At 49.2% G+C, this 25,396-nt stretch overlaps 8 protein-coding genes across 8 annotated transcripts; 6 read left to right on the top strand and 2 right to left on the bottom strand.

Moving 5' to 3' along the window:
• Positions 1–3,532: 3,532 nt before the first annotated feature.
• On the top strand, positions 3,533–4,575 carry N7443_009197 (uncharacterized protein; the record flags this gene model as incomplete). Its single annotated transcript, XM_056889253.1, has 3 exons — positions 3,533–3,857; positions 3,915–4,183; positions 4,240–4,575. The coding sequence occupies 3 exons, from the start codon at positions 3,533–3,535 to the stop codon at positions 4,573–4,575; spliced, it is 930 nt and encodes a 309-aa protein (XP_056738555.1).
• A 2,549-nt stretch (positions 4,576–7,124) lies between these two features.
• On the top strand, positions 7,125–8,397 carry N7443_009196 (nitronate monooxygenase; the record flags this gene model as incomplete). The annotated part of the gene is made up of 5 exons (XM_056889252.1): positions 7,125–7,263; positions 7,325–7,852; positions 7,898–7,926; positions 7,975–8,237; positions 8,289–8,397. 5 exons carry the CDS (start codon positions 7,125–7,127, stop codon positions 8,395–8,397), a joined length of 1,068 nt encoding a protein of 355 aa, XP_056738554.1.
• A 557-nt stretch (positions 8,398–8,954) lies between these two features.
• Positions 8,955–10,416, top strand: N7443_009195 (RNA-DNA hybrid ribonuclease; the record flags this gene model as incomplete). The annotated part of the gene is made up of 3 exons (XM_056889251.1): positions 8,955–9,285; positions 9,365–9,935; positions 9,996–10,416. Coding segments are annotated over 3 exons (1,323 nt in total), but the record flags the coding sequence as incomplete, so codon positions are not given.
• Positions 10,417–10,934: 518 nt separating this feature from the next.
• On the top strand, positions 10,935–12,817 carry N7443_009194 (putative Na/H antiporter; the record flags this gene model as incomplete). The annotated part of the gene is made up of 5 exons (XM_056889250.1): positions 10,935–11,052; positions 11,118–11,791; positions 11,843–11,925; positions 11,973–12,381; positions 12,440–12,817. 5 exons carry the CDS (start codon positions 10,935–10,937, stop codon positions 12,815–12,817), a joined length of 1,662 nt encoding a protein of 553 aa, XP_056738552.1.
• A 927-nt stretch (positions 12,818–13,744) lies between these two features.
• Positions 13,745–18,293, bottom strand: N7443_009193 (uncharacterized protein; the record flags this gene model as incomplete). The annotated part of the gene is made up of 2 exons (XM_056889249.1): positions 13,745–13,900; positions 13,956–18,293. The coding sequence occupies 2 exons, from the start codon at positions 18,291–18,293 to the stop codon at positions 13,745–13,747; spliced, it is 4,494 nt and encodes a 1,497-aa protein (XP_056738551.1).
• A 423-nt stretch (positions 18,294–18,716) lies between these two features.
• Positions 18,717–19,286, top strand: N7443_009192 (uncharacterized protein; the record flags this gene model as incomplete). The annotated part of the gene is made up of 2 exons (XM_056889248.1): positions 18,717–18,733; positions 18,824–19,286. 2 exons carry the CDS (start codon positions 18,717–18,719, stop codon positions 19,284–19,286), a joined length of 480 nt encoding a protein of 159 aa, XP_056738550.1.
• A 1,880-nt stretch (positions 19,287–21,166) lies between these two features.
• N7443_009191 (RNA recognition motif domain-containing protein) lies at positions 21,167–21,597 on the top strand (the record flags this gene model as incomplete). Its single annotated transcript, XM_056889247.1, has 4 exons — positions 21,167–21,186; positions 21,239–21,311; positions 21,380–21,486; positions 21,540–21,597. The coding sequence occupies 4 exons, from the start codon at positions 21,167–21,169 to the stop codon at positions 21,595–21,597; spliced, it is 258 nt and encodes an 85-aa protein (XP_056738549.1).
• Positions 21,598–23,418: 1,821 nt separating this feature from the next.
• Positions 23,419–24,730, bottom strand: N7443_009190 (chitin synthase export chaperone; the record flags this gene model as incomplete). The annotated part of the gene is made up of 7 exons (XM_056889246.1): positions 23,419–23,630; positions 23,684–24,017; positions 24,079–24,172; positions 24,246–24,333; positions 24,398–24,491; positions 24,565–24,600; positions 24,701–24,730. The coding sequence occupies 7 exons, from the start codon at positions 24,728–24,730 to the stop codon at positions 23,419–23,421; spliced, it is 888 nt and encodes a 295-aa protein (XP_056738548.1).
• Between the last annotated feature and the right edge of the window lie 666 nt (positions 24,731–25,396).

Below are 25,396 nucleotides of genomic sequence, written 5' to 3'. Positions count from 1 at the left end.
GTGAAATCCAATAAAGACGCGTTTAATCGAATGCTAGGTCAGTTAGATCTAGTTCTATATACTACGCAAGTAATCCAGTGCGGGATAGGATTCTGGGGTAAGTCTAGTGGCGGAAAGACGACCAGGATGAATATTGTTGAGGCGTATCGAGAGCATGGCTTGGATGTTGACTCGCTAGCAGAAGAGATAAAAGCCTACAGAAGGTCGGCGAAGGAAATAGAAGGGTCGGACATAGATTCACAATCGGATAAAGGCGACTCTGAAGAAATTAATGAGTTGTAGGGAAAGATCGTTCAAGAAATCATACGTGGTGGTCAAGTTTTTCATATGCTCCATAGAACACGGCCTGAAATATATTATAGGCAATCAGTCATAAACACAGTGTAATTACTAAAATACTATAAAATGAGCATCGTAGTTATTTTGAATTCCACTATATAGCTACTAGTGTAGTTAGTAGTCATCCTCCTAAATTTCAAATAGAATAAAGTCGTGGTGGTTGAGATATAAGACTTGAAAACATTGCCTCTAATATGATGTTTTGGAGTGGTCCACTCGCCTGTGTTCCACTCGTCCATGGATTACGTTAACGGGCCATTGACCATCAATTAGCAATTCGTTCGGAAGATATGTTCTATCTTCGTTCCCAGGGCATAGAGTCTAGATATCTTCTATATAGTGAAGCTTCTCTTCGACGGTCAGTCCAGTGGTCCTAGACGTAGCATCTACGATTCGTGTATGCTCTAGCATTATTAATTTATTAAGAATTAGGCACGTATGCAAATCTCTTTTAACGCTTTAGATAGTTCTTTCTACGGTTAAAGATTTCTTAATCTCTTTTCGCCTGTACCCATGAATCCTGATAGTTTTGAGCCTTATTCAACGTTGACGCACCAGTGCCTCTCTATATTGTAGCTTCGTAACTCTAAGACCCTCTTTATCATCAAATTTTTCGAACTCGTCAATACGGTCTTAGATTTCAGTGATCCCTTATAGTATTAAGATACTTTCCTTTATGCGGGTGTGACGAATGAGGTAACGTAGGGACTTCAGGATGTGTAGAGATAGCGATGACTTGAGGTTTGAGATGTTTGTGTTACGGGTCATTCGAAAAGAACAAGATCCATTCGGTACCTACTGACGAAAGTATCGAAGCTAGAGAAGGAAGAGGGAGAGATTAGAATCGTAGGGGATTCTTGCTAAAGTGTTTTCCAAGATTGCTATGTTTGTTTCAATGCCAAACTTCCTCTATCTTACATCAAGCTCCTCATACTAACTTCCTCAGTCACATCTTGTCAGACCGTCACAGTTTGTAAGATTTGCCATATTTGAAGGAAGGAGCTCTAGGGGGGGTTATATTTAGTCTTTATACTTGATCCTTCTCTCTTTCTCTCTTTCCCGTCTCTCTAGGCCTCGCCATAGCACCGCGCGGAACCGCACCGCACCGCATTTTCGCGATTGAACCAGCGGTTCTTCAAACAGGACAAACATAGAATATATTTATATATTCTTAGGTAAGTTAGGTAAACCATATATATTCTACAGACCTATTACGGTTTATAATGTTATAGTCATTATATATCAAACATATCGAAATGGGGATGGCTCGATGGCTGTCTAACAATCCAGACTGGACAGCAAGAACCAGCGGAAAACACACACACACACACAAACAGCACGTAGTGAAGGTCGTCCTGGGGGAGGTCGCAAGTGCCCTTGATGAGGCCGTGAGGCCGTACGGGCAATCCTGAACGCAGCAATTCTAAATGAGGCCGTATGGAATGTACTTAATACGGCATCATGAATCAAAGAATGTAGTGACAACTGGAATGAAATTGGGTAGGTGCCTCCCTATCTCTCTCCTCATGTAGAAGCTGTTGCTTACGCCCAAGGTATTCGTGACACCTCAGACCGCAACTATATTCATTATGTCACGCGTTCCACCACTACAATATATAAAATAGCCACTTTTAGAATAATACCTTATCATATAAAATTTTTTAGTCCATCCAAAAAAGGAGATTCTTGGCATAATTATGTAATTGCGGTTCTAAAGTTTTAGAACCGCGAAAATATGCGGTGCGGTGCGCGGTTCCAATTATTGGAATCGGAACCGCACCATGCCGAGGCCTACTTCTCTCTAGTTAGTAGGCCACACTTATATAAGCAAAATTGAATTATGTTATATTTTCCCATAGAAACTAGAGCGCTTAAGATAATATATGTAAAGTTAAAATATTTTTATCTATTTTATTGAATTTAATAGAGGGGTTTAAAGTTACTACCTTTTAGTAAGTATGGATAGTCCGATTTTAAAGGGGACATAGTCTAAAGTATACAGGGTCGACTTATTCAGAAATATATAAGGTTAGTCCTATATTATAGATTAACTTAACCTTCTAAAGCGGCGCTCATCAATTCCTGCTAACGTCATTAGCTGTATATAATTGTGCCATACCTATTATACAGCACATACGACCATAGGGTGTGGAGAACAGGGCTTCCCGTCCGCTCAGCCGTACTTAAGCCACACGCCGGCAGGTTAGTAGTTGGGTGGGTGACCACCAGCGAATCCCTGCTGTTGTATGTTTTTGATTTTTGTTGATTTGTATTATTGGAATGAAGCAATTGCCGCCCGAGCCTTCAGTCCCTTTATGGCCTTCACCCTGAACGCCCCGAAGTCCCTCTTTTCTTTACCTAAATGCCCCGAAGCCCCCTAAAGTGCTGACGTTCCCCCTCGGCTAAACCCCTGTCTCTCGCCCTTCCTTTAGCTGATGGCCCAATCTCCACCCTTGTTATCTTTCGGGGGCCGAATTGACCGTGCTGCCCCCCAAAAAATGAATACCCCGGCGATTACCACTGTCTGTTAAATCTTAGTTACTTCTTTTCTAAGGACGCAGTGAAGATTTTGAAGGCGGAGCGGATAAGGAAGCGAATGACTTATCCTGAAGAAAAAGGAAACCCCAGAAACGCGCTCTCGTACTGCGTAGAAACCGGCCAATCGAACGCTGGAGTATCACTTCAAAGATTAATTCCAAGTACTTAAATTTTAGCCTAGGGCATTGGTATCTTATTGGCACCTTTATCAGGCAGTATTTGCACCACCTCCGCGTGGCCTCTAATTAATGCAGCCTTGAGCATTGGCATCGGCACTCGATCAAGGAGTATTTGCACCACCTTCTCATGGCCTTCAAACGATGCGACCTGGAGCGCGCTGCCAACTTCTTCGCTTTGAGTATTGACATCCGAACCTCGATCAAGTAGCATCTGTACCTCCTTCTCATGGCCTTGAATTGATGCCACCTGAAGCCTGAGAATGCGCAACATCATCTGCAGCGGCTGGCCCCCAAAGTCTCCCCACCTCAGCTGGGCAGTCGACCTGCACTAGTCGCCTCCAAAAGTACGGCGCTATATTGGAGCCGATAAAGGGGGCTTTTCAACCTTCCCCCTTTTGTTACCCGCAATCCCCGTTACGTCTTGCAAGAAGACTGCAAGAAGACTGCAAGCGACCACAACACTCAAAGAAAATACCATGAACTCTCCACCACAACCACCAACAGTCTATGAGCTGGACGAATACGGCAACCCGGTGCTTCACAGCAAGGTTTCCGCGATTAAAGACCGCGTAGCCAAGAGGAACTCCACACCATATACCGGGAACAGGGCTCAGCATAGGCCTAGAAAGTCCCAGGACTGTATTATAGGCGAGTCCATGCGCAGCGGCTCGCTGGATGAGATGGTCAAGGCCTGTGGCCAGAACCCGACGTTTCCCATGACTATCTTCACTAGCAGCCAGGGCACGGATTCGGAGCGTAACGGAGTCCCCGGATGTCGATATAGAAAGATTTCTTTTCTTGGTACATATACGATTTCATTGTGTCCGTAGGCATGATTCTGAGCTAATTGGGATACAGACGAGACTAAAGTTCTCGATTCCGGCACAATAGATGATAGTCAACGGTTCGTTCGACTGACCGCGTTTATCACAAGAAACGATGAAGGCCATATGGATCCTAAAATATACGTGGAGCAACGCGTTTACGAAGGCAGGCACGACAAGATCATTGTCCATGAACTTGCGTTTGGTGGCAGAATTCAAGTTGACAAGGAGTATGTGTTTCGCGCCTGCGGCGACGAAGATAGAATTTTGGGAAAGCGCGATTTGAGGCTCCGCATCGTATCGGTAAGTTGCATTCTCAGATATCCACTGTCCAAGAGGAATCGCTGAATCCTATTCAGCTTGAGCAGGAAACCTTCAATACCTATTTGCGGGGTCACACGACATACTACGGTTACGATATCATAGACTACGTCTATGTAGACAGAGAGAGTATTTCCAAGGAGCTACCGCATGCAGCATGGCGAAATATGAGCGAAGTACCTTACAAGATATCCTTGAATAGGAAGGATCTGCAAATTCTTCTAGAGGCCAAGCAGGAGAACCGGGAAACGGTGGACGTATTATCGGGCAAGGATATCGAGCTTCTTCGACTGCGTTTCGCCGGGCAAGGAAATCCCACCGAAGATAAGATGAGCGCAGGTGATCTTGATGTCCGTGTTATCTATAGGCCTTGATGTCGGTGTGGTGTTATTATATGTGATGCTTAGGCTGTTATATTGTATTTAGAAGAGCTTGGTAAGGAATCGATCAATTTAAAGATCTCATTGCAAATTGAGATCTCATTGCAAATTGAGCATCAGAGCAACACTGTAATATATGAGTATTCGCACAGATTGGGGCTCAACTTAATGTTGGGGGCTCAGATGCGGGGAGCAAGCGGAAGCTCGACGCATTACGAAGTTTTAGAATTTCTGTAAAAGTTGCCTTAATTTTGTTTTTAATAAAGTATCCATTATGCTAAAAAGAAAATAAATCTTTAACTTCAAATTGGTCTAATAGATTAATACAAAATCTTGTATTGGGTCTCGTAAATTTCCTGGACATGCCGGTATGCGTTGCGAGAATATACCTACCATACTAACCGGATGCTACCACCGCAAAGCCAACCGCCCCGCTATAACTAGGCGGATCGCCTGCACGGACCTCATTAACACCAGCCATGGCCACTCTCTAAGATCCTAGGTCCCTGCTAAGAAACTATGTTTTAGGGGGAGGGTCTCGCTTTCAAAGCCATGAGTTCTATTGGAGCAAGACCAAGGGTCAACATGTTTACGGTGGGAACATGGGAACATAAGGCCACCTCGGCACACGCTTTGTAACCCCGATCATGCTGGTCTTATGCATGTGATATACGGAGTGTCTGAAACTTTTGGCTATAATATCCTAAATTAATTAAATTTACAGTCAACCCGCTCATACGTAAGCCATTCCACCATCTGAATGAGAAAGAGAGACCTTCAAAACACTATCTACACCTTGTACCTTACAAATTTTTCAGACGCGAACAGAATAAGAGTCGATCTGGTGATATGCGGTCTTATTCTCTAGGTGAAACCGGCCATACTTTCGGCTGTTGTATGTTTTTCTTTTCTTTTTCTAAAAAAGAGAAAATTCTTTTCTCAATTCCAAATTGTCTGACACTAGTAAGGAGAAAATTGTGACATATGTAGTAAGCATTAACGTCGTCGGTAAGCGAGCTACGCATCCGCCTATCTATTATCTACTATTTGATGTTTCTATCACCAGAACACCTTTATATCGATGAATCTTTAAATCTATATGTATTCCTCTTATGTCCGATCTGTAATTTGTGCATTGGGGTGGACGCCGCCTCTTCGGTGCTTATGTATCCCGCGGTAGTAGGCTTGGTGGAGCTATTATCAGCCGAGAGGACTCCTTATAAGCTTCCTCGAGCTCTAGGGATACTCGTACGGATAGACTGTTATCGTAGGCTATCTATCTAGTCTTTCGAGTACGCTTTTGACTTTACGTAGCGTTTGCAGTGAATACTTGCTTATTCTATTACTCGAGAAGTTTACTGTTTTACATTGCGATATGATAGCCTTTGATAGATTGGTTTAACGCGGGTTGCGAAGGTCATAGCGGACTTTTTAAGCGTCGCTTTGAAAAAGCTTTGATTGAGATATTTACTTAAAAAGCTCGTCGATATTAGCGGGCGCAGATAGGTAGAAAGCGCTTGATTGACCACTGCGGCTTGTAGGAGGTGTTAGTGTCCGAAGTTGATAATTTAGCTTCGATAGCGCTTATTGAGGATCAATCGGTATTAATCCTACCACTCGGAAGATATTTGTTTATTATTTAGTTTATATACGTTGACGCGAGCTTAAATTAGGCTGTGTCAAAGGGTCCACTCACTTTTAATTGAATCATATTGCTTAAGTAGCCAGTTCTTCCCCTAAGTATCTTTGGACGAAGACATTTCAGTAGCGGCGCTAATTATTTTGAGGAGCTCGCTCAGCAGAATTTAGATCATCTCGAGCTTCAGCGCAACGATGCACTTTAAGCCGGAGATTGCTGCTAGAAATACATTGCTTGCTGTCTTTTCGCAGAATCCCGCGAGAAATATTAAGAGAAAATTGCGGCGGACATTTCCAGCTCTATTGCGATAACTTTTGCCCCGGCAATTTCTTTGTTGGTGCGGCAAATCTTGTTTTCACTGGAGTGGTCGATTGGAAATTTGTTTGAGCCTCTCCTGTTAAATCCACATATTCTGCTCCTTGGTGGCTCTCACCGAAGCATCCGGAATACTGAGAGCCCGATTTTGATCCCTTTTTGGTGCAATTCATGTCAAAATTGCGAGGCAAGAAAAATCAATAGCCTGCCGGATATTGAGATTATCCATCGTCCAGGCTACTTGCGAGGGGGTAGCAACAAGGATCATGGGACTTCACCTTGATCCTTCCGTTTCGTGATCATGTGATATGCCTTGATTTATCACCTATTGGACATGATTCAGTCTTACTCAAAAATTATTATATCAAAGTCACAGTCCATAAGCTGGCTAGTATGAAGAGTTCAAGGCATATTGTTACAGTTACCTTCATGTGAATGTGAAAGACATGATTAGTCATGGGGGCGCGTGACGGATTACCCCAATATATACGGTCGCCTATGTAATGATGGAGGGGCTCCAGGGTAAGACTACCACGTTTCAAATTCAACTTCACTTCTTTCTCGAATCTTAGGTTAAAACGAAGTCACAATGCCATCAACCGAGAGCCAACATGACCTTCTCAAAGAATGGTTTCCGCACACGTCGAAACCATTCATCGCTAATGCGCCAATGCTCGGATTCGCCGACTACCGACTAGCAACAGCAGTGACAAAGGCCGGAGGTCTAGGTAAGCCAACAAGTTCTCCCCATGTCTAGAAATATTCAAATCGTGTCTTAACATATTCTAGGTTTCATCGGGGGTGCATTCGATTTCAGCCCCTCATCAACCCAACTTGCCAAGTTAGACAGCGAGTTAATAAAAGCTCGAACGGAGCTCGGAATAACCGACTCAGGCACTCTCCCAATTGGTGTAGGCTTTATCACATTCAAGCCGTCAGGTTTCGAAGAGAACGTTGTTCCTCTTCTTGAAAAGCACCGTGTATCTGCCGTGTGGCTTTCCTTCCCAAAGGAGGATGCGGACCACGGGCCTTTGATCCATGCTATCGGTGATGCACGGGTAAAATCGGAGTGGTCGGTCAAGGTCTTTGTACAGGCTGGGACTGTGCAGGGTGCTGCGACTGCTGCGGAGCAAGGTGCGGATGTTATTGTTGTGCAGGGGACTGATGCGGGAGGGCATCAGTGGGCCAGGGGGGCTAGTCTTCTCTCGCTGCTTCCTGATGTAAGGGGGAGTTTGGGGGATATTTATGATGTTGCGCTTTTGGCGGCTGGGGGGATTGTGGGGGGAGGGGGTGTGTTGCTGCGTTGGGTCTCGGTGGGTTATTCGACTTGAGGTTGTGATTCAGCGTGCTAACTTTGCATAGGCGCGGATGGGATTGTTATGGGGACGAGGGTGAGTTTTCAAGGTTATCCGGGTTGAGATTGCGCTAATATCTAGCAGTTCGTTGCTACTGAGGAATGTCCAGCTCCAGCCAGTATTAAAGACTCGATCGTGAAAGCCCAGGATGGTGCTTTCTCGACTGTCAAATCTGTCCGACACGATGTTTTCCAATCTACCGATGTCTTTCCAAGGCAGTATGACGGCAGGGCCCTGGTTGGTATCAGTTGGAATGATGCTCAGAGCGGAGTCAGTGATGAGGAAGTTATTCGGCGGTATGATGAAGCAATCAAGCAGGGAGAGGATCATCGACGTACTGTCTGGGCGTGAGTCTTTCTCTACTATGAATTGTGGAATGCTTATTAACTATTTTCTAGTGGTGCAAGTGTCGGGTCGATTTCTTCGGTGCTTCCTGTTAGCGATTTGATGGAACAGATTCAACAGGATGTCAAATTGACTACTGCGAGCATTATGGGTTGTATATAGGAAATTTGCTTCTGGTCATACTCGTTCATAAAAAATCTGTGCGTCAATGGTTCGATCGATTTAGGTTTTTTCTCATTTTCTTCCTGGAAAGCTGAGACTTCGGTTGGAGTCTTCACAAAATCTATGCAGGGATATGTGTCGCACTGTTACGTATCCACGGCCACAGATAAACTTGGAAATCATTGGACAGACCTAATCACTCAATAATCTAGAATGTCTGGAATTAAGACATAGAATGTACACAGATGATGAACAAGACTTACTATTTGAACAGTCCAGGTTAAGGCCAACCTTGCTTAGGAGGACAATGGGAGAGCCCGATTAGGAAGTCCACCCCCCTCCCTCTCTTTACCCCATTTTCACAACTTCACATTTCAGATTCTAGAGCTCCTCACCTCAATACCGCGCCTTTCGCTTTCTAACCATTGCACAACCCCCGTTTTCCAATCGGGGATCTCACAATTTACCGGCATTTCTGGTCCTCAGCTAGCAAGCTGAGGTTGTGGAGTTCCATTCCAAGCTCCCGGCCGCGTTTCATCCCGCGACACTGGACAGCCCGTCCACGCCTGCAACAGAGAGGGCTCGCAACCCCGTTCCTTCGATCCTACGCTGCTTCCATTCTGACCTCCGCTCAATCCGACCTACCATACGCGACTCCCTCCGAGGAGCAAGCCAAGCCGATGAACGAGAGTACGCCCTCGCCCAGCCCAGCGCCCGTGCCGAAAGCTTCATCCCACCCGAAACCGTCTCCGTCGCCTAGCGCGGGTACAAAGCGCAAGCGCACCACTGGTGCCAAATACTATGCCGTCAAGAATGGCTTCAAGCCGGGGCTCTACTACTCGTGGAACGACTGTCTGGCTCAAATAACAGGATTCAAGGGAGCTATCTGTGAGCCCCCCCTCGCGGACTTCTAGCGGATTTCTGACTCATTCTTTGGGCTTAAAACTAATATATGTTCGTCGCATAGTCCAATCATTCCCTTCATACGAAGAAGCGAACGCGTTTCTGAACGGCGTCAAGATGCCGTCGAACGGTAACTCCACAACCGAGAACACTAGGTTCTACGGGATACAACGAGGTCGGGTCCCCGGTGTGTATACAGACTGGTCGAAGGCGCAGGAGCAGATCCGAGGGTTTCAAAGGCCGCGGTACCGGAAGTTTTCGACCCGAGAAGAGGCGGAGGATTTTGTCAAGTCCGGAGACCAGCCGCCTGCGGTCGGATTCGGCGAGGTCAAGACAACCGTTGTAGCTCCTGGCATGATGAGTGAGAATGCGAAAAATGCAGAAGGTGTCGAGTTTATCGCAGGCGACGGTCCCCTTCCGAACGGAGTGGAGGATGGCTTTGACCCCAACCTGCTGTTGGATCCGGCTACTGGCAAAGTGATATATAAGACGACTCAGCAAAAGACAGCCACAAAAACACAGAGTACAGGTATTCCGGGGATGTTGCGGATATACACAGACGGGAGTTCATTGCGAAATGGTACCAAATTGGCATCGGCTGGAGTGGGTGTGTTCTTCGGACCCGGAGATTCAAGGTTTGTTTCTGATCACTCTTTCAAGAGGATTCTTCCTCTGACTGACATCGGTTATCCCAGCAGGAATGTCTCGGAGCCATTGAAGGGCGCTCGCCAAACAAACCAGCGCGCCGAACTGACTGCAATTCTGCGAGCCATTGATATTGCGCCCCGGCATCGTGACGTGACAATCGTTACTGATAGTCAATATTCAATCAATTGCGTGACAGTATGGTTCATCAACTGGAAACGCAACAACTGGATGACCAAAGACAAGAAACCGGTTGAGAACCGCGACCTGGTTGAGCCGATCCTAGCGAGGATTGAAGAGCGCAACGAACTCAAGGTGAAGACCCTGTTTGAATGGGTAAAGGGACATAATAAAGATCCTGGTAACGAGGCTGCGGACCAACTGGCGGTTAACGGGGCGCAGCGAGGCGTGCACGAGAAGGCGGCGGCGCTGGAAACCAGGGTTCCCGAAGTAATCCAAGATGATTTCTAGCATACGTAATGATATTGACGAACGTATTTGGATTCACGGTTAACAGCCAAGATATTTAGATGTAAGATGTTGTATCAACCCTATACGGGGAATAAGTACCTGCCAAGCCCGCGACGACTCACCGCAAACTGCCAAGATCGACCCTCCCCCTCGTCAACACCCGCAATCGGAGAACCTGTTCCTGTTTCTGCTCGTTTTGGTGCTTCACAATCCACAGATCTCTCCAGCTGAAGTGCTACAGTTGGAAAATTCCTAATTACTCTACTGTCCTCTATACAACAGTAACCGTGGCTTCGCCTCTGTGGCAGTTTCTTCCATCTTCCCGCATGGTCGCCTCGCACTGCACCCAGGTCCTTACTATTATGATTCGATAACATTCACTTGCTTTGACACAATTGAAATCATATTCTCACCGTTTTGATCTCCCAAGATCTTCACCTCTCTATCGACTGCGTGTTGGTTCAACTTGACCGAGTCACGCACCAACCCCATCACCCCGCCACGAGGCAATCGCCGAGATGCCGACGCTAGCGCTGATCAACTTCAACATTGTCTGCGCGACGCTCGGAGGCTTTATCTCTCTATTCGGATTAGTCTCTTATCTCTGCAAGGAGCGGTTCTATCTCTCCGAAGCATGTACGTGATCTCGATTCCGATCTCCTTACTTTAAAGAACGTGCAGGCTGACCGTGATCCACTTAGTGATTTCGCTGTTGGCCGGAGTCGCATTTTCTCCACATGCAGCCAACTTTATCAGGCCAGAGGACTATGCTTTGCATGATGAGTTGAATCTCGAGGCTATTACCCTGCATTTCACCCGTCTGGTTCTGGGTGTGCAGCTGGTTCTGGCCGGAGTTCAGCTTCCTAAGCGGTATCTGCAGATCGAATGGCGGAGTCTTTCGCTGTTGCTAGGACCCGGCATGGCTGCCATGTGGATGTGCAGTAGTTTGATTATCTGGGCTATGATTCCGAACTTTAAGTTCCTTCATGCTCTGATTGTCGCTGCTTGCGTGACCCCGACTGATCCTGTGCTGTCCAACTCCATCGTCAAGGGCAAGTTTGCAGATAAACATGTCCCGCGCCCACTGCAGCGGATTATCGTTGCAGAGTCTGGTGCTAATGATGGCCTTGGATACCCGTTCCTCTTCTTTGGTATCTACCTTCTGAAGTACACTGGAATGGGTGGCGAGGGATACAGTGGCGGTGCTGGCAAAGCAATGGCTATGTGGTTTGTCGAGACTTGGGTGTATACTATCATTTTGAGCATTGCCTACGGCGCTGTGGTCGGTTGGCTGTCGCGTAAGCTGCTTCACTGGGCGGAGGAGAAACGCTATGTTGACCGGGAGAGTTTCCTGGTTTTTGCCATTGCTCTTGCAGTGAGTTCCTACTTGAGATTCATCATGAATATTTGGCTAACTCAAATATAGTTGTTCATCGTGGGCACTTGTGGTCTTATCGGCACGGATGACCTTCTTGCATGCTTCATTGCAGGCAATGTGTTTACCCAAGAGTGAGCCAATTCCTGACATTGCGAGACACGGAAGCTAATGAATACAGTGACTGGTTCCGTCTCGAGACAATGGACGACTCGCTTCAACCAACCATCGACATGCTCCTCAACTTATCTGTTTTTATGTGGTTCGGCGCAGTCTGTCCATGGTCATCTTTCTTGAACAACGACACCATCCCCATCTACCGACTCATCTTCCTAGGCATCCTCATCCTGCTTGTTCGCCGCATGCCAATCGTATTCGCCATGCACAAGTATATCCACCAAATCGAGCACATGCAACAGGCCGCATTTGTAGGCTTTTTCGGTCCCATCGGCGTCGGCGCCATCTTCTACCTTTCCATCAGCCGAGAATTCCTCCGAGAAATCACAGTCGACGGGGAAGTGCGCGAGGACGCCCAAAAAGTCATGGACGCAGTGAACATCGTCGTCTGGTTCCTAGTCATCTGCAGTATCGTTAGTGAACCCCCAACTCTAATCATTCCCACCTGGTTTCACGTCTAACATTATTCAGGTCGTCCACGGAATGTCCGTTCCGATCGGCAAGGCAGGCTATCATCTCCCGCGCACCATCTCCAGCGCAATCAGCACAAGCACAGCCAACGAACCAGAAGCAGTCCCCATCGACAACGTCCGCCACACGCACAGCACCGCAATGCCCTCCGACAACGGAGCATCCAGCTACCGCTCCCGCAAGCGCGGCACGCGCGAGTCCCCACGCCCGCCTCTATTCCGTATCGGTCGTTCTGTGATTCGTCCCCGTTCCCCCTCGGAGCAGCCTGGTGTAGGCCAGACTGATGAACCGGAGAGACCGGTTAACGTGGTTACGCATGACCATGTTGTTGGTACCAGTGCCAATGGGGACCGCCAGGGTTCCGACAGTCCTGTCTGAAAAGATGGGGTTGTTGGATAATCAAGCATGCCCTGTCTCCGGGGTAGTCAACTCCAATTTAATACCTTGAGGGATCCAACAGCCTTGTTTGGAGAGACGCTGGTGGAACCGCCAAAATCGCCCCGAGGTAACATCATCTATATCCTTCTACGGGGATATAGTATTTTCGTGTCATTCTTTTCATCTCTTCAGTATTCATTTTCGGTGGCATTTGAGGCGGGTGAAGCATGATGACATAAGTGTGGTATATGAGTGGAGGAATTTGGAAGAAGCATGTTGCATATGAGAAGTGGTGAGCTCTCAGTACATACGCTGATAGACGTACATTTTATCTTGTGAATACAAAGGACGTCATTTAGTCTACAAACCCCGATTCAAGTAAATGAATAGTTATACCACTTACAAGCAATCCATCATGTATCTACATCGACGTAACCCAAAAGCAAAACGCCATGCATTCAAGGTTCATACAAATACCCTCGCCAAAGCGAAGATAACAAAACTAAAGACAGCCTCGGCTGAAAACAAAAAGGCGTAGACGAGAAAAGGGCCCTCGCCGAGAGTGAAACTATCCATACACACAAACCCAGCACTCAAGCACTCACCCAGACCTAAAGACCCGAGCCAGTAATTACTAATACCAAAGCCTATGAGAAAGCCCCCCAAAACAAATCATACCGTCATAGATCAGGATGTCACGTAGACAATAATATGAAATCCCGAAATCCAGGCCAAAAAAGCAACCATGCATCAAAATAATCCATAAAAGACATTTCGCATCCCATCCATGTTTTCGGCTTTTACCTTCACGTCATGCTCATGTTCATGCTCATGCTCATGCTTAGGGTATCGTTACTCGTCAAGGACAAACGGCGATGTGAACGTAATGATAAGATCGCAAGAAATGCAAGCGGAAATAAGAGGGATTTAGACGTTCATTCCGTGGGCGCGACGGGTCAGGGGAATGATCAGGCGGAGAAGGGGGTCTTGCGGGTTGCGGTTGACAACGTCCATGTATAGGCCGTTGAGGCGCTCGCTGAGACGCTGCATGATTTTGGGAGTGACGTCGCGCATTTCGGGGTCCTAGGAGTACGTTAGTGGGACGGTAAATGTTACTAGTAAGGTGAGTGGACCATACGGCAAGGTTCAGGTTATTGAGGATCACGTTGATCCAGTTCAGACGCTGGGCGACATTGGTCTGCAGGGATGAGGTGACCGCTACACCCACGGAAAGCATGAGCATGGTGGACAAACGCGGCAGGTAGTCGGGTCTAATGTTGACAAAGACGTGGTCGAAGAGGTCAGCCTGCTGGCTGGACTGGATCCACTTCATGGTGGCATCCTCGTAGCGACCGGCATTGAGGAGCCGAGAAATCTCAGTCGCTTCAGCTGTGTCGGCGAGGGAACCAGGAGCAATCGGCTGGGCGGCAATGTTCTGAGGCGGACCACTCTGGGGCCTGGATTGAGGGCGAGACAGAGGATGAGGCTGAGGGTGAGGCATTGCCCGGGGAGCAACGTTGACAATTTCATCAGGTGTCGGGCGTCCCATGGAGGAGCGGTGGTTGTGGGTCGGCTCGCTCGGGCGAGTCTGGCTCGCGGCCAGCGAAGCCACGGTGGTAGACAGACCACGCAGCATGGAAGCCATTTCTTCAAGCTTAGCGTTATCGCTCTGGCGCTGGGCCTCGTAGTACCTGATTTGAGCCTGGAACTGTCTCTCCATGTCGGTCTCGATCTTCTTGGTGCTGAGAGACAGGGTCTCAATCAAGGGAGCGATGGAACCCTGCACAGCCTTCGAGACCTCGGTCTCAAGGCGAGGAGCCAGGGTCTGTGCAACAGAGTCCGAGATGGTCTTCAAAACGGCCGGCTGTTGCAGAGCATTGCTGACCGCCTTGGGAAGGGCCTGGCGCAGCTCATCCTTGAACAAACTTCCAAGCTGCTGGGTGACGATGCTGTTCACCTGTTTGGCAACGGCGATGGCAGCGGTCTGGCCGATAGCGGGGATAATTTCAGTTTGGATGCTCTGGGAGACAATACGGGTGAGGTTCTTCTCGACGTTGTCAGACAATGTGCTCGAGACCAGGCGAAGGACTTGGTCCTGCTTGGTAGACGAAGCAGCATCCCAGCTGCGACGCTCATCATCGAAGCGGCGGTAGAGGCCTTCAAACTCTTGACCAAGGGACTTGTTGAACTCAGCCGAGACTGTGCCTTGCAGAGTCTCCATGTGCTTAGTCAGAATCTCACTTGAGATAGCAGAAGCCGGCAGGCTCGAGACAAGCCCATTGGGAACCGTGCCGTCTGCAGCACGAGTCGCAGCCATGGCAGCAGTCGAGGTAGCAAGAGAATCGGTCTCCTTGGTGGGAAGAGGCTCGATACCGACCGCGGCGGTGGGCTCCTTGGCCTTGATAGTTGCCTCGGAGGCAGAAGCCTTCTTCTTCTTCTTCTTTTCAGGCTTCTCAGCACCGCTAGGCGTAGCGGAATCGATCTGCTCCTCTACGGTCTTCTTCTTGGCAACCTTGGCGGGAGACGCGTTGCGAGAGGAAATGATGCCAGCAGTAGATTCCATAGCGTCGGTCTTCTTCACTGTGTCCTTCACGGTAGCTGCGCGGGAAGGAGTGGTGGACGCAGTGTCCCCGTTCACTGAGGGATCGTCCGTGACGTAGCTCGGGAAAGTCTGAAGGTCATTGATCTCGATCGTGCCTTCCTCCAGTCCGTCAATAGGACGGATGACCTTGTTATCAGAGGTCCATCCCAGGTCCTCCTTCTTGATGTTCAAGCAGGTCACGCCGTGAGAGTGCATCACGTACAGCTCAAACAGGCTGTTTCCCTCGACGCCACGCTTATCAGTAACAGACTTCGTGGCGGGAAGAAGCTCCAGGCTTCGCAGCTGGCCCTTAGTGCCCAGAGAGATCTCACGAATGCCGCTCAAGCAGGCAGTAGACTCGGGCTTGGGCAAGTTACTGTCCTTCTCGGTGGAGGCCTTGATGAACTCCGCCTGGGACATCACAGGCAGGTTGTATCTGGGTGCAGATAGATGGACGAAGTAAATAGAGTTACGTGTGGGGTGGCCAACCACAACGATACCAGAGGACGGGTGATAAGCGACGCTGCATATCGCGTCTGACTCGTTCTCGTGGGGGAACTTCACTTCCTCCACAGCCCTACCCAGCCCAATATCCCAGAGCTGCAAGGTATGGTTCTGCTTGAGTCCAACCAACACGTATCGAAGAGCCGTAGACTTTGAGTAGGCACGAAGCTTGTCAAGGAAGAGCACCGAAGTGGGCCAGGACTTCTCAGCGGGCGAGCCAGTCACGAATGTGTTCAATGGGACTCGAACTTCATTTGCAACAGGTCCATCAGCGAATGAGGGATTTTCAAGAACATCCTTGATGTCCCAGAATCGCAGGCGGCCCGTCTTGTCCAGAGAGGCAATGACAGTGTCATCATCACTGAAGGCAAAATCCTTTCCGGCTTTGCCAGTAGAAATCTTCAGAGCACGCTCCTTGAGGAACTTCTCAGTGTTGACCGTGCGCTGGGTTCCCGACACGCCATAGTTGGGGTGCATGGCCGCATAGGGAGAGACGACATAAATATTCTTTCCACGGCCAATAGCAAACAAGTCGGCGTGGCGAGTGCTCCGCTTGGCCCGCGTTTTCAGCTGGCCACCGGAGGTGTTCTCGTCGGAGGCAGGGAAAGGTGGGAAGATGAGACTCTCGCGCTCCAAAGCATCCTGCTCGAAGAGATCCTTGTCCTGGCCGGAGATCAGAGCCCAGTAAACAGTGCCGCTAACACCGATTCCAAGGAAGGCCTGCACTTCGGACTGGCCAGTAGTGGAGGCAGAAGTGCACAAAGCCACGTTAAAGACGCGATCGCGAGTGGAACGGAAAACCTGTCGGTCAGATCCGTCGTCTTGACGAATAATCCTGATGCCGCCAGTCTTTGCCAGGGCATAAACAATATATTCAGAAGTAGCAGCGGTCAAAGAGCGGTCAAGCTGGTCGAACTCCTTCTTAAGACGGGCGATGTCCATAACATCATCGTCGCGGAAGGTCACAAGCTTTCCAGATTGCGGCTTCACGGCGATGGAGATGAACGGCCGCAGAGGGAAGTTGTGGACAGAGACCACACGCTCCTCCTCCTTCTCGGCGCTATCTTCCGCGCTTTCCCAGCTGTCAGCCAGAGCATCGGTGTTTTCATTCCCACTCTGGCCAACAGGGGTAGAAGAAATGTCAATTTTGACCTGCTTGACGGACTCGGCAGGCGTTTCCAAGCCAGCTTCCTCCTTGGCCTCGGCAACACTTTCGCGCAATTGATTGGCAATACCCGCAATAGCCGATTCAGTAGGCTCCTCCTTCACGGTGGGAGCTTCACCCTCCATTCCCAGGGCCTTGGCTTCATCTCCGCTGAGAGAACGTCCAATCTGATCGACAAGACGACTAACGACCTCGTTGACTGCTTTCTGCTGATCTTTTTCCAAGGGCGGCGTCGGGATTCGCTTAGGCCGAGACATTTCGGGAGCGACAACAGGTTCAATATTCGCGGTGACGTTGATCTTCTTCGTCACTTCAATTTCAGGACCCTCGTCATCCGATTGGGGCTGTGGGGACTGCTTGCGAGGAGACATAGCAGCCAATTGATCGAAAGGATTGACGTATGTGAACATAGAGTCCTTAGAGCCCGGGGATACGAGGGCTTCTGGCTCCGCGGGCGCCTTAGGGCTAGCTTCTACGATCTCAATGATCTCCTTGGGCTCGATCTTGGCCGACTCGGGAGCAGCAGTGTAAGTAGTAGGAACCAGCGCGGGTGCGTCGGCGACATTGGCCCCGGGCTGGGATCGGTTGAGCAGGCGGAGCAGCATATCCTGCGTGTTTTCACTCGGGCCTTCCGGCTGAGCATGGAGCACCTCGGCGGGGGCAGGAGGCGCAGAAGCAGGGGCAGCAGCATGTTTGCCGAACAATGAGGCGACAAAGTCCGAAGCGGAAGTGTTTCGTCCGTCGGGCGAGGTCGTCTCCTGTGTAGGAGGGGAGCGAGGCTGCTCGGGGGCCATGGCAGGAGCTTGCGGAGGAGCCGCACCCTGACCCTGGCTGAATCTCAGAAGACTCAGCAGGTCAACGGGCTGCGGCGGCTGCTGCTGCTGCTGCTGCTGCTGCTGTGGCGGTTGCTGAGGCCAGTCATTGCGAGGAGTCGGCACATTCGGGCTGAGAATATCGGAGCCATGGTGAGGCGGGGTATTCACTGGGGCAGGACTCTGCATGTTCGACGAGACTGATGGGTGATAGTAGCCGTGCGGCTGAGGATGGGGATAGCCCTGTCCGTCGTATGGCTGCTGAGGATGAGGCGGGAACATTCCCGGCTGGTAAGGCTGTTGGTATTGCTGCTGGGGACGTTGCTGATAATAGTCCTGACCAGGGCCATTAGGGGGCGATGGACGCCCCCTAATGCTGGCCAGGAGGGTCTGGAGATCGTTCGGGGTAGACATTTCTGCCGTGCGCCGTAGAGAACAGGCGACCTCCGCACGAAAACCAAGCTTTTCGAGCTCTCAGGAGCTCTCTTTCGAGAAAAGAAAATCAAAAAGCGACGACCAGTATATCAGAAAGTAGAGATCGAATAAATTGAAGGGTTTGTGAAAGGTAAGATGAAGTTGTGGAAAGGGAGGAGAGAGGTTGTGAAAGAAGAAAGGATGAGGTCAAATTGGAGAAGCGAAGTGCAGAGTGGCTGGTGCGGTGGCTCAAAGGCGGTGATTGCCCTACGCCGCTCGTCACCTTCCTTTCTTCCTACCTGTGCTTCTCAACTGTCTAGTCAATAGCATGTTTCTGGTGCCTTTGATTTGATTATAGGAATATCCAAGGCCTTTCAAATCAATATACTGCCAGTCCAAGTCCGCGGGCTGGCCTCATCCATCATGTTCTGTCTCCGGAGGTAAGATGAACCCACCATTACCATCAGGCCCAACAGGCGTTACGCCTTGATAAAAAGGAAGCAGACTGACATGGACTAATACAACTACAGCTGGCTACCTCTCCTATTCATTCCTACGAACGCCTCGCCCCTCTTTATCATCTCCTTCGTCGCCCTCACCTACATAATCCACCGACCCTGCATCTACTGCTCAGCGCTCCTCCTCATCCTCTTCGTCTCATCCTGCCACTGGTCAGACAGGTGCGTCTTCGATCTACGCAGCAACTGGTTTGCGCCGCGATACACCTCTGAGCCAACCGAGTATGGCATCATGTCCGGAAACGCCACAACCGCTGCGCCACTACCGGGTGACAGCTTGACGGGTTTCGTTTTCGATACTTTCAACTCGACTGCCAAGGCATTGGCTGGCGCTGCCCTTGAAGGCGCTCAGCAGCGGTTCGGTGTGGAAACAAAACCCGCTGAGTGGACGGGCGTGGGCCTGGAATGGTTGCGGAATCTGCTAGGGCGACGCGAGTGGACGCTGCCCTGCGTGGATGTGAAAGTGCGGTTATAGATAAACTGAAAAGGCGTTCATTTATTGGATCTGGTGTGCTCTCTTCTTTGCTTTTAACTTTGCCAGGTTCCCATGAGCCCGGATCATCAAATTTGTCATTTTGGGTGTGAACCTACCTTTCACATTGGTACAAGGGCTGCAAGTCAATTTGACAGAAGATCTTGACAATGGAGTTGGAAGACATCACTTAATCCTCGGAAAGGAAACTATATTTCACCAACTGTACATAAACTGCATAATTCCTGACGTTTACAATCTTCACATTTGGACTACCTCTCGATCAGAAGTCCTACTCCATCGGTCAGTGCCCAAGGTGAGCATTGCGTACAGCCCGATCAAGGAGATAATCTACGGGGCCTAAAGCGAGATCCAAAGGGCTGTGTTCTCTCGGTTCTTCTCAACGGGTTCCTAGAAAATTTGCCAAAGGTCTTAGATATCTGTGAATTCCTCTCCAAGGTTACAATATATCATCTCAAAATCTCTTGGTACTATCCCGTGCCAGCCAATAATAGCCGCCTCCGTAGAGATACTCATATGGTCTCCTTGATTCGACTCTAGTATTCTGTAAACCCTTTTATTTTGTGAACGAGATAAGCATGCACGTTTCACTACACAGTCTGATTCAACGTCATAGTCACGTTTGTGCGCAGGGCATGACATATCACTCCATGTGCAAGTTAGTGCCATTGAATAGAGGACAGTTTATAATACCATACTCTAAGCGCATGAGTTGATCGTCAGGATATTCTTGCGACAATCCGGAGACACCCAACTCGACCGCGGACTCAACTTGCATTGAAGAAGAGGGAAGCCATGGCTATGCTCCGAATACTATATTCAAACTGATGCCAGTTGCTTCGTATCTACGGCAGACTTCTGTCAAATGGTATCAAAAGCATACCAATGTATTGAACAAGCTGCTCATTCATTTAGGCCCTGGTTCTATATTCATGCTGGTGGTAGAAGTGTAGCGGATAAGCCTGGGATCCATCGTGCTTGTTCACATGAGCTATTGTCTACTATTATATATTGTGACCTGAGCAGCCATCGCAATCTACCATTACGCCAGAGTTGCATGCGTTGGTCCCCGTACATGAAATGTCTGCTGACTGCCGCGGTGCAATGCTCAGACTCGACTAAGAAATACAACGGCTTAACTGATCGATGTTAGAGTCACCAATTTAGAGTCTCTACGTCAAACTTATCATGTACGTCCGCAAATTTTGATTCGTCTTCATATTCTCTTTCAAATATATTTTGCTAACCCTTGTCCTGTGTGATATATCAGCATCTACAGCCCAGCTACATATCCTGATTCAGTGGCCTATGAGGCTGACGGCGAGGCGCCGTCCACAAAGTCGGTGATCTATGGATCTGTGAGATAGACTTAGAGGTTTAATAAGTAGAGCTAACATCCGAACACTCTGGCAAGATCTGATCACTGTGAAGATCCGTAAATCCACCCACGACAGACTTGGGCTGAAAAAGTGGAGCCTTGGCTGAACCGGAAGGTCCAACACCCAGGCTCTTACCGTACAGAGCGCTCTGGTTTGATTGCTATTTCTAGAACCCTAGCCCTTGTTTTGAGGTATTGCGGCGCTACTAGCTGGCATTGTGTAAGGGGATTAATTTCGCAATGTGTCCCGCCTCGAAGCGTGCCAATCACAGAGTGTTCGCCGCGGGGTATTTTTTGCACCGCCCAGGTGCCCGCGGCTGACCAGTAAAACAAATCTGCCCCAGGGTTCTCAATTTTCTCTGTCACCGCTTTAGAGTACCCCTCCTCTCCTTAATCTTTTCTGAAAAGATCAATCATCCACCACATATTTCCCCATTTTACAACCACCTCTATCACCCTCCCCCCCCCCTTTTCTTCTACTAAAATGTCGAAGCTTTTCGTTGGGTTCGAGAAACCGATAATCCTACATTTATGTCCTTGCTAATGCTGTCCTTAGCGGTTTGGCCTGGGCCACTACTGATGAGAGCCTGCGCCAGGGTTTCGAGCAGTTCGGTCAGGTTACCGATGCCGTAAGTTGACTACCCGTCACTCTGTCCTTTTTTTTTTTTTTTCTGGAATGTTAGCTCACGTTATCCAGATTGTCCTGAAGGACCGTGACACCGGTCGCTCCCGCGGCTTCGGCTTCGTTACTTTCTCTTCCGATGACGAGGCCACCGCTGCCCTGAACGCCATGAACGACCAGGAGTAAGTCACCTTCCAGGTATCTAGCAGAGCTATTTTTTTTTAACAGCGTCCAGGTTCGAGGGCAGGAGACTTCGTGTTGACAAGGCTGCTGAGCGTCCTCCCAGATACTAGAGGAGAGCAGTTGGAATGATGAATAAAGGAGAAGATCTAAAACATCAAGGCCTATTACGTCGCCGATGATCGTGCAAATGGAGTGTATGCGTTAAGTGTGCAAAACGTTGGCTGCCAGCTGGCGGCGGGGTATTACCTAGACTTGACCAGTAAAATAAAACTGCTCAGTTTCTCCCGAGTTACCTCTTTAAACATGTCCCTCTACATCCTTAAATCTCATAAACCACTACTTTCATGATTCCGGAACTTGATTTTTGATGTTCTGATATTGAAGTGCAATGCACGCCCTGAAGATACAGCATAGGAAATGGACTTCCTTTTCTGCAATATCCCTAGACGCTGAGCAGAAAAAAACACGCAGTACTCCAGAAAAGACGTAACTATCTCGGATAAAAGTAGAGGAAATTCTGAAAGTAGCACACAACGAGTCACCCTTCCAAAAAAAATAAAATTCCCCCACACCCAACTACGGATTCGACATTTTCGGCGCACCATCCAACGTACCCTTCCCAGTTTCCGGCGTTGTCGGAGTCGCCACAAACCCAGGACAAGCACCCCCAGTACCCTCAGTCGTATTATTCGGCGGCGTCACACAGACACCGAGAGAAAGTAGGATATTCATGATGGGTGGAATACAAGCAGCACATGAGCATATCTGAAAAACTTCAGCAAAGGTTACAAAGCTAGCGCTAGCTCTAAAGAGACCCGAGAAGGGGTCAAGCAAGGCGGGGGTTACCTCGATCAATCCGCTACTGATACATCGTTGTAATGCAGCTGCGTCGCCGCTGGTTACTGCCGAGACTATGCAGGTGATTGTGCCTGTGAGGCCGAGGCAGGCCGGGAGGTTGCAGGCTGGGGGCATTTGTTCGACAGCGAGGTGGTTTTTCTCGAGTTCTAGTTTATGGTTAGATTCAGTTTTGGATTTTGAGAGACTGGTGTATGATAGAGGTGATAAAGTAGATGACAATGAGGGCCTACGAGATAGGTTGCATCTCGGTTCCTGTGGGTTATCTGAAGCTATGACACTGGATGTCAAGCTCCAGGCTAGGAAGAGGATGGTCTTGACGTGCATTCTGGATGTACATTCAACGGTCTTTGAATTATGATCAGGGTGGAGGAAGGGAAGAGTCCGTGCAGGGCTCGGGTGGCTGGGCTAACAGAGTATTTATTCGTATTTTGAGGCAGGTTGATATCAGATGTAGCTTTGGTGAAGATTGTGCCTGCATGAGTGACTGTGGGGATACATGTCATACCCATGGGCGGATACGTGAAGAACGGGGGAGCCATCCCGGTGCCGGGTGGCACTGGGTCACAGCGAGGGTTTGGCTTGTGTCTCGGAGTGGACTCTAGATTCAAGGTAGATGGATTACAGGGAAGAGGCCAGCCAGAGTCATTTAAAGTACCTGACATGGAGGAAAGACTGAAGATATATGGATTGATTATCGGACACGGTTATAACCTAAGTACAAGAGGGAGAGGTATCTGACAATAAAAGCACACAAAAAGCCAACGACAAGGTGACCTCCATTTACAGATCACAACTGCAGTGAGATCCTGGCATGACCCAGATAATCCAGACTCGAAGGCAGAGAAAAAAAACGAAGAAAAGAAAGGAAAAGCAGTAAATCGTGTGAAACATGATCCAGAAGACTGTGGTATCACAAACGTAAAACGCTTAGCTCATCGTAGGGCTCATCACCCGCGAAACATTGAAAGAACTAAACGCCCAAAGAACAGGAGAACAGATATGTGTATGTAAATAGATAGAAGACAGAGCAGTTAAGAAGACCTAGACACATGGAAAGCGTAAGATGAGGGAAATTAGTTGTAGCCGCCGCTGGTGGGCAGAGGCCAGTCATCTTCTGTGATACTACTCCAGAAAGTCCAGATGCCGGTGACGGCAAGGAGTGTGAATAGCGTCTCGAACAGGGTTCCGTTGATCTTGGAGCCCGAGGCTTCGCACAGGTGGACGCTGATCACGTATTGGAAGATCTGGCCAATGGCAAAGAGCAGGGTTGCGCCGGTGAGATAGACTGTTACGAATGTATTAGCAGATGGCTTCTTCAAGCGGGATATTCACACATACACATTGGTCGGAACTCGCCCAACACGCGCAACACCAGGACCGCCTCCAGGACGTAGAACAGGAATAGGCAGACCAGCGGGAAGAGCTGGTACAAGACGTAGAGTCCGATGTTCCTGTTCTGGCCCATGTGGCTTGACTCAAAGTGACCTGTCCAATCGAATGCTGTGTCGAGAGCAATGTAGCCAGTACCAATAAAGAGCACGACCGCAGAGCCACAGACCAGACCGAGTGACGCAGGAGTACCATCATCAAGCAACTGGAAGCCCACAAGTGCATTCATAAGCAGGATCCAGCAGGTCGCAGTAATCGACGCCAAATGAATAGCTGAGAAACCCTGATCTCACGTATTAGACATCCAATCCCTTGCAAAAGCACGACCAGAAACCAAATCTCACCTTTCGAACCGAATCATGAAGTGGAATGCCACCCACTGTGAAAATCTCACAAATCTCAATCACAATGAACCCAAGCAGGAACAATTGCATCTCCCTAGATCCCAAATGTCAGTCTTGATCATGAACAAACTCCAACGTCCGACCCCAACGGGAGGGGAAAAGCGTACCGGCGCCCGACGGCGGCATGCTTCCTGTCCGACCTCCATATCAAAACCGCCGAAACGAGGATCGCGATGAAAGCCAGTAAAATGGAGCCTGTTCCCGAAGACTAGAGTCAGCACTGAGACCAATCACCACGCGCGGCGATCGGGGTAATTACCAAGATTTGCGAGGTAGCGATCACCGCTGAGTTCAATGCCGTAGAGCGGACATCCGCCGAAATGCAGGTTCGGGGGCTGATTATCCGTGAAAAGCTGTCCAGACAGTTAGTTTCGAGCTCGGGATCGAGATTGCGACCGGAGGGGAATTGGAGACTCGTCCACGTACATTGCAGACGGGCAGTGTCGAGTCGCGACAGAAGTTCTGTGATACCCGAAAGAGGAGGTTAGCGATGGGCTCGGAGCACCGATTCCTGGAATGCGGCGAATCGATTCCAGGAATCCAGGGTGTGCCGTAAACTCACGTGGAAATTGCCGAATTGCGTTGAACCCATGGCGGTGCGATGACGGTCGCGATGACCGGGTGTCTTGGTGAGGCTGGAAACTGGGGACCGGGGGGCCTAGAAGAGTCCCCTGACCCGCGATTTGAAGGATCGCGACAGTAGAGAGCGAAGGGAGCGAGGAGCGAGGGAGTGAAGGGAAGGATCCCGTGGTTTCAGCGATAGACGAGGTGAAGTGGAAAGAGTGAAAGAGAGGCTACGCGGAGTGGGCTTGAACAGGGAATGGCCGACGCTAGTGCTCGAATCAGGCGGCGTAAATTGAGCACCGAAATTGGGTCAACTGGGTCTATTTTCTTTCTGGATTTTGGATTCCGATTATTGTAATTGTAATTGTGCCTGGGTCCTGGGACCTGGGAACCTTCTCGTCCATGGAACTGTGGCAACGGCCCTGTCCGTGGTTCTGGGCCGCTATTCTTAGCATGAATATCGGGGATGATGTGCAGCAACGTGAGGAGTCTGCAGCCAAGGCACAGACTCCCGATGGCGTACTCCCCAACTCGTAGTGTGTGGTAACTAGGTAACTCGGTAACTAGGTGACTAGGTGACTAGCTCTATATCAAGATAGTTGTGGAATACAATAGTGGACCACAATTGATCGGCCCCCAAAGGGGGCAATCATCACATCGGACACCGGCCAGCCACCCCCGCCCTTGCTCCATG

The sequence above is a fragment of the Penicillium atrosanguineum genome, assembly GCF_028827265.1.
Source record: "Penicillium atrosanguineum strain IBT 20685 chromosome Unknown utg000007l_segment0_segment0, whole genome shotgun sequence".
In the NCBI taxonomy this organism is placed as follows: Eukaryota; Fungi; Ascomycota; class Eurotiomycetes; order Eurotiales; family Aspergillaceae; genus Penicillium; species Penicillium atrosanguineum.
This window is presented reverse-complemented; position numbering and strand designations above follow the sequence as displayed.